The 12514-nt window shown below is 36.3% G+C and overlaps 3 protein-coding genes across 5 annotated transcripts; 2 read left to right on the forward strand and 1 right to left on the reverse strand.

Annotated features, from left to right (window-relative positions):
- LOC111994438 (monofunctional riboflavin biosynthesis protein RIBA 3, chloroplastic) lies at positions 1-4108 on the forward strand. Of its 2 annotated transcripts, none has more exons than XM_024026318.2 (7): positions 1-177; positions 255-582; positions 924-1142; positions 1270-1595; positions 2132-2261; positions 2364-2660; positions 3515-4108. In XM_024026318.2, exons 1-7 carry the CDS (start codon positions 122-124, stop codon positions 3770-3772), a joined length of 1614 nt encoding a protein of 537 aa, XP_023882086.1. In that variant the 5' UTR covers positions 1-121; the 3' UTR covers positions 3773-4108. The 2 variants fall into 2 exon arrangements, with proteins under 2 accessions (XP_023882086.1, XP_023882085.1); XM_024026317.2 differs by having other exon boundaries at positions 3-177; positions 924-1145.
- A 1091-nt stretch (positions 4109-5199) lies between these two features.
- LOC111994435 (large ribosomal subunit protein uL23z) lies at positions 5200-7924 on the forward strand. Of its 2 annotated transcripts, none has more exons than XM_065773395.1 (4): positions 5200-5256; positions 5345-5406; positions 6533-6896; positions 7544-7924. In XM_065773395.1, the coding sequence occupies exons 2-4, from the start codon at positions 5391-5393 to the stop codon at positions 7626-7628; spliced, it is 465 nt and encodes a 154-aa protein (XP_065629467.1). In that variant the 5' UTR covers positions 5200-5256; positions 5345-5390; the 3' UTR covers positions 7629-7924. The 2 variants fall into 2 exon arrangements, with proteins under 2 accessions (XP_065629467.1, XP_065629466.1); XM_065773394.1 differs by having other exon boundaries at positions 5234-5256; positions 5337-5406.
- Positions 7925-11505: 3581 nt separating this feature from the next.
- Positions 11506-12066, reverse strand: LOC136067482 (RING-H2 finger protein ATL16-like). The gene has a single exon (XM_065773419.1). It carries the CDS (start codon positions 12064-12066, stop codon positions 11506-11508), a length of 561 nt encoding a protein of 186 aa, XP_065629491.1.
- Positions 12067-12514: the final 448 nt, after the last annotated feature.

Raw genomic sequence — 12514 nt, forward strand, 5'->3', positions numbered from 1 at the left:
CTTCATTTGGCACGTAACATGTAAACTGTGCAGCCAAAATGAACACGTAGTAGAATATAGGTTTAAAAAAGCTAGCCGTTCTTAAAATTTTGTGAAGCTTCTCAGACTCAAACTCGAATCCATGGATTCTGCTTTGTTTACTCATCCCTTGTTTTCTCATATCTTCACCAGCTCAAGGTTAGTTCTCTCTGGCTCTATTGTGTTCAAGTTAAATAATAAACAGGATGTTACAATTAACGGTGGTGGTGTTGTAGCTGGCACCCATCTTTGGTGGCTTTTCAGAGAGCTGGAATTTGCCTATACAAGCACAGGTTGTTGAATCGACCCTGTTGGGCTGCTGGGGTGCCTGGAATTGGAGCTAAAAATCTGTTTGATGATAGTTCTTTGAAGGGGAGTGAAAATGGGTCTGTGTTGGGGGCCTTTGATGATGAGTTGGCTTCAGCGCCATTTGGGACTCTAGATGCTAAAATTACTCCGGAAACCATTGATTTCTTTGTCAGCGATGCTGAGGGTGACCCTGACTGCCCATCTGAGGGGTACTTTTCAATTGAGCAGGCGCTTAATACACTACGCCAAGGAAAGGTTGGTAATTTCCATTGTTAATCTATTCTTTTGTTAAACTACCACTTGTCCTGAAAGCAACATTGTTCGAAAGTAGGACCACTAGCTTTGATATCATCATGATAAACTAACAATAGTCTTAGAAGTTTCAGCAATTAGGAAATGGTAAATTTAATAATTTAACCATCATTCCAACACTTATTGGAAGTGACAAATATATAGTTTGTGATAATTTAGGATTAGGCTGCTTCATGAATGTATTCATTTCTTTTCTTTTTTTTTGGGGGGTGGGGGGGTAGTTTTCTTTATAAAACTTTAATCTTGGTGAAATTTACTGTTAACCTCCATTGCAAATTTCTTAGTTTGTGATTGTTGTAGATGATGAAAATGGAGATATTGAAGGAAACCTTGTCATGGCAGCATCTCTTACGAGTCCAATGGACGTGGCATTTATGGTCAAACATGGATCAGGAATTGTTTCGGTAGGAATGAAAGAGGAGGATCTTCAAAGACTGAAGCTTCCTCTAATGTCACCGGACACTGAGGATGAGGATTCTTCAGCCCCCACTTTCACAATCACAGTGGTATTTTCTAGGCTTTTCTAACTTCTTTTGACTTGTATAAATCTACCGCACCATTATTGTAATAGATTGAAGATTTGCAACAGGCAAACTCAGGTATCTCAACATGTCTTGTTTGCCTGCATAGGATGCAAAGACTGGCACTTCTACTGGGGTATCAGCTTCAGACAGGGCAAAGACAGTTCTTGCTCTCTCATCTCTTGAGTCAAAGCCAGAAGACTTCCGAAGGCCAGGCCATGTGTTTCCTCTAAAGTACAGGAATGGAGGGGTTCTTAGGAGAGCTGGTCACACCGAGGCTTCTGTAGATTTGGTTTCACTGGCTGGCTTGAGGCCAGTTTCTGTTCTTTCAGCTATTGTTGACGCAGATGATGGTTCAATGGCATCCTTGCCTGGTTTAAGAAAGTTGGCATCGGAGCACAACATTCCAATTGTGTCAATAACTGATTTGATTAGGTAAGCTACACACTGATGCATTGATTGAGTGAAGAAGATCAAATCTTCTGGTCAATGTTGTTTAGAAGATTTTTCAGTGGCCCCTTTCGTATGTATACAGAATAATAGAAAATTAATTAAATAAGGTCAGGCTGAATTAATAGGTAATATACATATATGTTCAAATATTAACTTTCTTTCTAAATGATATGTGCCTACCTAAAAAGTAGGTGCAACCACTGTCTGCATAATTACTTCAGCAGTGGGTTTAATCATGAACAAAAGTGTGACTAATATAAGATATTCATATGTAGTTGACCCCCTCATTTTTAGTTCAAAAGTTAGAGTAATACTCTAGCCCAGTTCTTTTTACTATTCAATAAAACACTAACATATACAATTTAATTGTTCAATGCCACAACATTTCCCAGTTCAGAGCACCCTACTTCACTTGTCATCATAAGTTATGCCTTCTCTTTCATTCATCTGGTTATTCATTTTCAAGACACCAATGACTATATTATGCATTAGTAAATGTTTGTGAATTATGCTTGTAGGTACAGGAGAAAGAGGGAAAATTTGGTTGAAAGAACTGCTATTTCACGTCTGCCCACTAAATGGGGTCTATTTCAGGCATACTGCTATCGCTCAAAGCTAGATGGAACAGAACATATAGCGATTGTGAAGGTAAAAGTGGTCCTTATACAATAAGGTGATTTGGTTCATCTAATATAATTACTGTAGTTGCTTCATTTTCTGCTTAGTCACTTTTGCTTCAAACATTGACAGGGAAACATTGGCCATGGACAAGATGTTCTAGTAAGAGTTCACTCAGAGTGTTTAACCGGGGATATATTTGGGTCAGCTAGGTGTGATTGTGGCAACCAGTTGGATTTGGCAATGAAGTTAATAGAACAAGCTGGTAGAGGAGTTGTTGTTTACCTTCGAGGCCATGAAGGCAGAGGAATAGGCTTAGGTCACAAGCTTCGGGCGTATAATTTGCAGGATCAAGGTCATGACACAGTCCAGGCCAATATAGAACTTGGGTTAGCTGTTGATGCACGTGAGTACGGGATTGGTGCCCAGGTCTGTATTATAAAGCTTTTCTTCTAGCTAAATATCATTCAAGATAAACTTCTCACAGAAAATTAAGAAAAGATAAGAAAGATAGGATGCATAGACCTCCTTGCACAGACATTCATGTGAAAACAACTATCTATCCTAAAACCCTTTCACCCCAAATTCTAACAAATGTGAGTACTTCATTATTTTGAAACTATTAGAATAAATGATAAACCACCAATTATCGCAAAAACCTAAACCACCAACATGCTTCTAAGCAGTTGACCCTGCATCCAAACATAGCATATCTCAGGAGTGTAGTTTTTCCAGAATACTTAAATAAGTACTAAACTACTAATAGCAGACTATGAATTCCGGCCAAAGCAGCATCAATCAACCAACTCACAATGCATGAAAATGTAATGTGCCTTAATAAATGTGTATAAGCCTGAAAACACATCCCAATCTATTATTAGGGAAAAGTCTGTTGCACACTGTGTTTCAAAAACTGAAATCCTGAGTTAAGAAAACACACAATGTGTGTAATAAACATCCCCCTATAGCCCTATTATTAATCGGCCAGTTCAGAGAGTGAGCTTTGTGAGAAAAGATTTCAGTTTAGATTTGTGAGAAAAAAGAAGACTAAACTATATCACAGAAAAAATAAACAACAAAGAAGGTTATGTAAACAATTTGACAGCATCCTCTTTATTTCCCTTTATTTTTGTCATCATTCCTTGTTTGCAGTTTTCAGTTGCATAAGTTTTTCTTATTTTTACTAAAATATGTGAGCAATTACATTAACATTGCTTGCCGTTCCAATTATATAATTTGATAGATGAACATAAAGTCTAACCTTCCAATATTGATGCTATCAGATTCTAAGAGACGTTGGAGTTCAAACAATGCGGCTAATGACCAACAATCCAGCCAAGTTCACTGGTCTGAAGGGATATGGTTTGGCAGTCATTGGGAGAGTTCCTGTGTTGACACCAATTACAGAGGAAAACCAGAAGTACTTGGAAACAAAGCGTACCAAGATGGGTCATGTTTATGGGTCTGATATACATGGACCATCAGCAGGATTCATCAACCCAAATGTAAATAATCCAGACCAACCAGATAGCCAATGTTAATTGAATTTGTTATTAAAAAAAAAAAATTATAAACGAAGGGCAACTAGATTTGCTGCTAAGGAGAGCAACATTGGGAATGCCTCTGGCCTAGGAAGCCTAGACTGCCAGGCACTTCATTTTGGATGCTGTATTTGTATTATACCAGTGTCTGTTATGTTATATTTTTTTAGAAAGTGCTTGTGTCACTGTGTTGTACCCATACCCATACTTATATTCATGTCTATGCTTTCTAGCCTCTGGCCTTCTATAGTTAAATCTTAAATTAAACAAAAGGCAAGAAGTTAGAGACAATGGTTTGATTAATTAGAAACGTTCTTGCTTGAATTCAGTTACAAATAGCATTGGCACGATCTTGTAGACTTGTACATGTGTGTTCCAACTATCAAGCATTTTCTTTTTTGAGGACAAACTCGAACTTTCATTCATAATTCATAATAATAAAAAATAAAAAATAAAAAGAAAAGAAAAGAAAAAAAAGAAAAAAGAAAAAAAACACCAACTACATAGATGAGAATCATGACTAACAAACGTAGAGAGAAAATTTGGAACCTCCTTTAGCCACATCAATTCCAACTCCCTCATGGACCCGTAAGACGTTATTGCATGGAGAACCCTTTCCTTCATGTCAACTTGGCTTTCCTATAAGATAAGTAATTCTCTAGGGATAAAAACTGTTATACACACCTTATTACATACACAAATTTTTCCTTGAAATCGTAAGTCAAAAACACGATTTCAATTTTAAAATCTTGTCTTCAATTCATGATTTTAGTTCAACATATAGGTGTGTAATATTGTATGTGTGTAACAAACATTACTCATTCTATGATTATAATGTAGCATTGACTCGTTACTAATATAGCAATGAGGTTACTATAAGATTCCATACAAGATTGGACGTAAGGCATTATCTGAAGAATCCCAACTTAGCTCTTTGAACAATATTTACATCTTATTTGCATTTCCTGTTGCATAGTCTAGACAACTCACCGTCTCTTTTTGTTTTTTTTTTTTTTTTAATTTTTTTGAGAAGAACTCACCATCTCTTTGGACAAAACAACTCAACACTAAATAATTTCTAATTGAACTAGGGTTGTTATTTTCTAAACAATTTTCTTCTATATAGCATTTCAATTTGACTTATTATTTATTAATTTAAATATGTGCCAATAAACATTTTTTTTATAAAATATTTCTAATGTATATATAGCCCATAAAAAGAAAAAAAAGAGGAACACTACAAAAAGTCCGCTGCTATCGACCAAGTAGTTTTGGGCCTTTGGGCTCTATTTCTCATTTCCTTACTCTCGATTTTGACCGGGCTTTCATTGGGCCCGAGCCTGACCCTTGTTTCTAAATGGTAATGGTGATGGATATTATGGTAATTTCACCCGCCCTCTTCTATATAACCATAAACCCATCTCTCTTCTCCCTCCTTCAAAACCCTAGAGACAGTCCCTCCTCCGCTTCCCTCTAACACCGCAGGTCTCTCTCTCTCTCTCTCTCTCTTATATGTGTGTATGTATATATTTGCGCTATAAATATATTGTTTGATTTTGTTTAGGGTTTCAGGTAATTGAAGGGGTCTGAGGCCGAGCTTCTTCTGATTCAGAAATCAATGGCTCCTGCTAAAGGTACTGGATTCGCTTACTTTCCTCTTATTTTCGTTTCTCATTTTCTTTATCCTTATTTTTGTTTCTCGGTCTTTTTCTATAACACCTTGTTTGGTTGCTGAGAAAAAAAAAACTTAGTATAACAAGATGACGACACTGTAAATCCTAATGAGCTCAACTAAGCCATGTTGGGTATCTAGCGTGGTTTATATTGTTTCCCAGGAGATTCGGATCTTGATTTTAAACTTTCATATTATCTTTATATATATATGTTTCGATTTCGTTTTACTTTTTAAATTCATTTTTATGTCTTTTCTTGGTGACAATGTATTTTTATGTTTCTATTTGCTGTGGAACTAAGGAGAAGAGAAAGTTGAATGAAATTAGCTAATAGTGTATGAAAATGAATGAGGAAATGAACCCCACTGAGCTGAATTTTTTTATAGGTTTAGTGAAAATGAGTCGGTAATTTGGATTATTTGCGTGCATACATACTATGTAATTTGTATACGGTAGTTGGATAATGCAAGTGTGGTCGTTTGGAACGAGATAATGCTTATATTTTTGAGGTTTGAGAAAATTCTGTTGCGGGTTGGGATATTCTGTTCTTAAAGGTCACTTTTTGATTGGATGGTTGGATTCCCTTTTTTCCCTTGTAAATAGTTTATGGGCCTTTTAGCTTTTCATAATTATAAAGATTAGGTTTTCTTGTTGCATATGTTTTTCTCTTGTATATTCTGGATGTACTATAGTTGCATTTTTTTTGTGCTTTTTAACAAATTACTACATCGTCTTAAAGAAAAGAAAAGAAAGATTGTAGTAGTTGGATAACCAACTTAAGTGCTGGTTCAATTGGGGTGTATCTGGGTGGTCAGAGTTCAATTGTATTCCCTAAAGATAATCTTGCTGTCTGTTGATTTCCAACTATAATTTGATCTTGTTCAGCCCTGTGAAACATGGTTAAATTGTATTGCTTTGAACAAAACTGTGGTTGAAGTTTGTTACCTCCGCGTTATATTGTTTTCTAGTGGTCAGTGGTCCCTCTTTGAAGCTGCCTCTCCTGTTTGGATTAATTGGAACTTTTATTATTATGGCTGCATATTTTTTCTCTTCAGAAACTTATTAAAGTGGTGCATGTCTTATTTAGTTGACAGTTCAAAAAAGGCTGATCCAAAGGCTCAGGCCTTGAAGGCTGCTAAAGCAGTGAAATCTGGTGCAACCTTTAAGAAGAAGACTAAGAAGATCAGAACATCAGTTACATTTCACCGTCCAAGGACATTGAAGAAGGCAAGGAATCCAAAGTATCCTCGCATTAGTGCTCCACCAAGGAACAAGCTTGATCATTATCAGATCCTCAAGTTTCCCCTTACTACCGAGTCTGCAATGAAGAAGATTGAAGACAATAACACTTTGGTTTTCATTGTTGACATTCGTGCAGACAAGAAGAAGATCAAGGATGCCGTAAAGAAGATGTATGATATTCAGGCTAAGAAAGTGAATACCTTAATCAGGTGAGCCTTTCCTATATCTTAATTTCCAGTAACAAGTAAAGGTTGTTAGCAGGTGCCATGCTCATTTTGAAGTACCATAATTACTCCATAACTCCTTTCTGCTACATGATTTTTAAAACTAATTGGCACACTCATTCTGTAATAACATCAGCCTTTATAATTTCTCTTATTCTTTATTGACCCTTCTTTACTGTAATCTTCGTTTAGTGAAGTGCTGCAAATTTTCTCATAATATCTAAAACCATTTCAATTTATGGCATGTATTTTTAAAACTTTCTAAAATAATGTCTTATTTATTTGTTGACCATGTTGAACTTAAGTACTAAATTTGTGGGGCTAATAATGACTCATGATGGACCTTTGACCGTTGGAATGAAAAAAGTATTTATTCAGAGTTGATTTAAAAGTGTATTTATCAACTGGGTGGATTTCAGTATCCATCTTACATGGTTTTACATATATTGTAAGATGCCTTTTTGTGTGTCGCAGGTTTGGCAGGGTACTAGTTATTTATTTTTTATTTTTAAATTGAGTGTTATCAATGTTTTAATGACTTGCATGTGTTACATTTTTACTCTTTTTCCCTCTCATTCTGTAATATATTCGGAATCTCAGATTCTCATACTAGTTTAATTGTTGTGATGCAGGCCTGATGGTACTAAGAAGGCATATGTTAGATTGACACCAGACAATGATGCCTTGGATGTGGCAAACAAAATTGGTATTATCTAAATTAGTGTTTGGCATCCTCATTCAAAGCAGCCCTTCCTTTTCTTTTTTGTCCTTCAATTTCAGTCTAAATAGTAAGGCAGTTCTGCTAGGACTGTAAGCACCTAGATTTTTCAAAACTAGTTTAAAAGTTGTAATCTTGTTTTCTCTTTTTTCGTGTTTTTTGTTTTTGTTTTTGTTTGGTTTAACTGACATTTCAACAAATGAGACTTGAAGTTATGATTTGGGTGAGAGAGAGAGAGATGTGTTGAATCTTTTACATTATGCAAGCTTTAATGAAATTAATGTGTTAAACGAAATCCTGAAAAGAGTTGATATTTGAATTCACTTGTTGAAATAATCTTGCCAAATGAAATGTTTTTGAGGAAGAGTTTGACCTGTATTTATATGTATTAGGGGCATTTTAGATAACATCAGAGATATCGGATATCAATGTGGACTGTTTAATGTCATTCTGTTACATTGAGACAATGTTTTTATTCATTTAAGTAGCTTGTGCTTCTTTTGCTATCCTGTTGCAAAAGAAATTGCCATATTGAATCTAACAGATGATTCCATATTTGAGGTTCGTTGAGGGCTGAGCACCAGCCTATGTTTTGGAATTTGAGTGAACAAAATGGACACTAAATGGTTGGGATCCGTGGTTGTTAAAATAGCAATATGGATTGTACAATCCTATAATTCTACTTATCCCAAGCCATTAGTATTGGTGGGATTGTATGAGCCTACAATCTTGCAATGTCCCTCCAGACTTGGAAGGAGGTCACATGGAGTGGTGTACGATTATTATTAGTCTTTGTCTAGGACTAGTGATTTGATCTTATCAGCCAAGCATTCTTCTTATTGCTAGATCCTGCAATGATCTTATTTTTTTGTTAAAGTGTCCACTCTTCTTATAGCATAGATTAGAACAATCTGACCGAATTCACTTTTCTTAGGCGTTAGACACTTAGACCCCTCGTTTATTTCTAAATCTTTTTAATGCTCCACAGAATGTAAGATTCACCTATCATTTTCTTTAAATTTGCCCCATGTCTGCTGAAATCCTCAATCATACACTCTCCCCAGGTAAAAAATTCAGACTAATTTTTATGTTCAGCGCTCCGTTCACCAGTGATTAGGCAACGGGTTCCCCTGGTTACCCTCACTATACTCGAAGGTTCATGTTACTGTTGCTTAAATTGCACTTTCAACTACGCTTACAGCCTTAATAATCGATATTCCATATTTTGACGAGGAGATAATCAATGCAATGCCCTTGTTAATTTTGTTGAATTCGAGATAACATTCATCCATAAGGATAATTAACGTTTACAGAACCTTTAATGAAACGGTACTGTCTGCAACCAGTGAAATAAAAAGTTACAAGACTGCCCTGGAAATTTGTTGTCAACTCAGCTCAGCTCCACAAAGTTGAAACTTCTTTTATCTTTACGTCTCAGCTTGGCTGTCCTCATAAATCTATATAACGATGAAATCAGCTTTTAGTGGTTGTTTCCTCCAACATTCCTACATCACGACATGGTTTTTTTTAAACTCCATTGGGTTAACCAAATTAAACGACATTAGTTGATTCACGTCTAAGTCCAGAGTTTTGTAGGATTGTGGAACGTGGGGTCTGGTAATTTGCTGCCCATTCTTGGGGTTAATCTTCCCTCTCTTGAGTTTCCAGAAATGTGTCCAAAGAAACTTAACATTCTGATTGGAGATAAGGTTCTTGACATGTGACCTGCAGAGTGGACAATTCGACTGAGACTGAAACCAATGGTCTATACAAGGAACATGGAAGCTAGGAGTGCAGTTGGGTAGATGTTTGAGCCACTGCCCTTTTTCAAACTCTTCCAGGAAAATTGCACAATCTGTGCTTCTTCGAGTGTTTTCACTTACATTGTTCTTCTTGAACTGAGACTTGAGGAGAGAGTGTATGATGGAAGATTCTAGTCCATGGCTGTTGAACTGTTGGAATGTATCACTGTGGTTGGTCTCATTCCATAGCTGCCTTACACGATGAAATACATAGCAGAAACATTTGAGTAGCCCAACGAAAATGAAATAGGAAATGATGGTGCAAACAGGAGCAAGGCAGACAATTATCCATTCATTATGTGAATCTTCCCCTTCTGGAGATGATGTTGAACCCAAACTCAAGGGCATGCTACACCAACTTTAGAGGAAGGATTCAGAAAATTGCTGGCTACAATATCCATAGAATGTCATCTTTTGCTGCATAGTTTAGAGAGGCTTATTCCCGAATTACTCTGTCTAGAAAGCCTATAGGAATGTCAAAATGTATGAGTTGATTAAATCAAAGCAGCAACAGATATGGACGTGCAAGGTTGGTGATACTATTAAGGATACCTATCACAGGAGCTACCAAATATACAAATGAATGAGACATCTATATAGGTATTGTCTTTCTTGTTTGATATACTAAGAACCCTGGACATGTGCGTGTGAGACATGTCTTCTCCAATATGAGAGTTAATGTGGTCCACAAGCCACATTAGGGTACTATTTTAATTAGTTTTGGTTTAATTTTCATTTAAAATATTGGGTGGTAGCTAAGAATAGAAACCTATTTTATCATGGCTTTGGCAGTGGATGATGAATTTCAAATAACTGAACATGTATTGCACTTTCCTTAGTGGGAGAAATGTGATATAGAAATTGACATAAAAAAGAGGACTCCTACTCTAGCCTTTAAAAAAACTTGTTCAACTCCTTCATAAAAGGCTAATGAAGCCAGGTATAGGCAGAGGAACTCTCGTTAAAAGTTAGTTGTGAATTTGCTGTTCTCTTCAAGCCACTTGAACGATCTAACTTGAGGTACGTGTCTATTCTTTTCTAATATATATATTTTTAGTATTTTAAAGTAAGGTCTCAAGAGGTTGGGCCTTGGTGCATTAGCAAGTGTCTTCCACCAAAGCGACAAGTCGCAACTTCAGATTAGAGAATCAGCGTCTCCAAAAAAAAAAAATTGAGGGTAAGACTGCCTATTAATCACCTCTATTAGACCCTACAAAAGTGGGTTCTTTGTGCACAAGGTATGACCGCCCTTTTTTTAATAGTGAGGTCTCAAAATGTATGCTTTCTCAATGAAGATTTTGCAGTTGAGTCAACCTGGTGAGAGAAAACTGAATACATAGTTGTCTAACTGTTATCAAGCTGTGTCTTCTTTACTAGGAGAATGTTGTCCTATTTTTTGTTGGATTAACATGGCTGATAATCACTCATATAGTCGCCCATAAGTACTGTAAGATCAACCATTTAGATTAATTTTTGTGCTGCATCATTTTTTTTTCCCTCTGCCTCGTTTGCTGCAAGCTTGCAACATGTTCTAGAGTTTCATATGAAATTAGGATAATAATTCAAATTTAAATTCTAACTAGGCATTTAGTCTTAACAGCTCTGTAGTCCATATAATTTCACAAGATGATTATCAGATGACAAGATAGTTATAATTTCTTGCTCATTAGTTCTATTGAAATGTGGGGTAGCATTTGCTGGAAATATCATCCATCAATCAATACTGTACAAGGAGTATTATTTGCAAAAAATGAGGAGGTAGGAGGCTCCTAGACTGCTTTAATAGTTTTCTGTTAACTCAGCATCACAAAGTTAAATTGAACCTTTTTTCTATCTTTTGGTTTTCGGATCCTACATGTATCTTTAGAATCATTATCTCACTTGTACTCTAAATCCATGTAAACACCTGCAACTTTTATCTGTCATAAGTTCATTGTAGGTTCTGGAAGCGCTTTAAGTGAACATGGTGCTTTATCTATACCTCCTGCTTTTTTCTCAACTCAGCTTGGTGAAGCAAATCAACTGACATTATTTGATTCATGCGACATGTCGAAGTTCTGAGTTTTGTAGGATTTCAAAGCGTAGGACCTAATCCTGTACTGTCTTTCCTCCTTAGAGTTTCTTGCAATGTGTGCACACTAACAGAAGAATATTCATGATGTATAGTGAAATTGTAGACGTGTGCTCTGCAGAGGGAGCAATTTGAGTGAGACTGGAACCAGGTGTCAATGCAAGAAACATGAAAGGTATGAGTGCAATTAGGGAGATGTTTTAGCCATTCCCCTTCTTCGAATTCTCCCAAGCAAACTGCACAATCTGTATGCATTTGGTTCTGTTCTTCATTATTCTTCTTGAACTGAGAGATGGGAAGGGATTGTGTGATGGAGGAATCTAGTGCTTGGCTGTGAAACTGCAGAGAAAGATCATCAGGGTTGGCTTCATTCATACGCCGTCTTTCAACCCAGTTTCTTGGATAGGGTACACCATGAAGTAGCCAGCAGAGTCGTTTGAGTACACTGCAGTAACTGATTAGGATAACGATCGTGCAAACAGTTGCCACCAAGGGAGTCACCCATGGTTGAAATTTGATTGATCCAAGTCCTTGAGATGGGCTATTATCAGGACTCGGTTGCATGCTATGCCAAATTTTGTACACCGTTACAAATACATAGCAGATTAAAGTTTCCAGAGTATTTCAATGAATTTTGGCTGCAATATATCAGAGCGGTTTATTCTTGAAAATCACCGTCAAGTGAGCTTCCATGAATGTCAAAATTATCTAGTTGGGGGAGTGATTAGAACAAAGTAGGACTAGATATGAAAATACAAGATTGGTGACAATATTAAGGATACAAATTGCATAAGCTACCATATGTGGCCTTAATAGTAAGTGTACAAGAAGTATATGTATCTTTTAGATTTGTTTTAATTATTTAATTATTATCAAGCTAGATAATACCAAAGTCCAAAGCCGGTGAATGAAACATATGTAAGCAGGTATATACATAAAAACAAATAAAAAAGCAAACATATATGTATATTCCTTGCTCCGTTCCGGTTATGAAGCTCAAAGTATTAGACTT

The sequence above is a fragment of the Quercus suber genome, unplaced genomic scaffold (genome assembly GCF_002906115.3).
Source record: "Quercus suber isolate HL8 unplaced genomic scaffold, Cork oak 2.0 scaffold_74, whole genome shotgun sequence".
In the NCBI taxonomy this organism is placed as follows: domain Eukaryota; kingdom Viridiplantae; phylum Streptophyta; class Magnoliopsida; order Fagales; family Fagaceae; genus Quercus; species Quercus suber.

Bases quoted from the DNA above. Each gene is read 5' to 3' on its own strand.
- LOC111994438 (XM_024026317.2), top strand. From the start codon at position 122: ATGGATTCTGCTTTGTTTACTCATCCCTTGTTTTCTCATATCTTCACC. The intron at 1,146-1,269 runs GTATTTTCTAGG...TTGCCTGCATAG, and splicing joins CCACTTTCACAATCACAGTG to GATGCAAAGACTGGCACTTC. The intron at 2,262-2,363 runs GTAAAAGTGGTC...AAACATTGACAG, and splicing joins AACATATAGCGATTGTGAAG to GGAAACATTGGCCATGGACA.
- LOC111994435 (XM_065773395.1), top strand. The intron at 6,897-7,543 runs GTGAGCCTTTCC...GTTGTGATGCAG, and splicing joins AAAGTGAATACCTTAATCAG to GCCTGATGGTACTAAGAAGG.
- LOC136067482 (XM_065773419.1), bottom strand. From the start codon at position 12,066: ATGCAACCGAGTCCTGATAATAGCCCATCTCAAGGACTTGGATCAATC.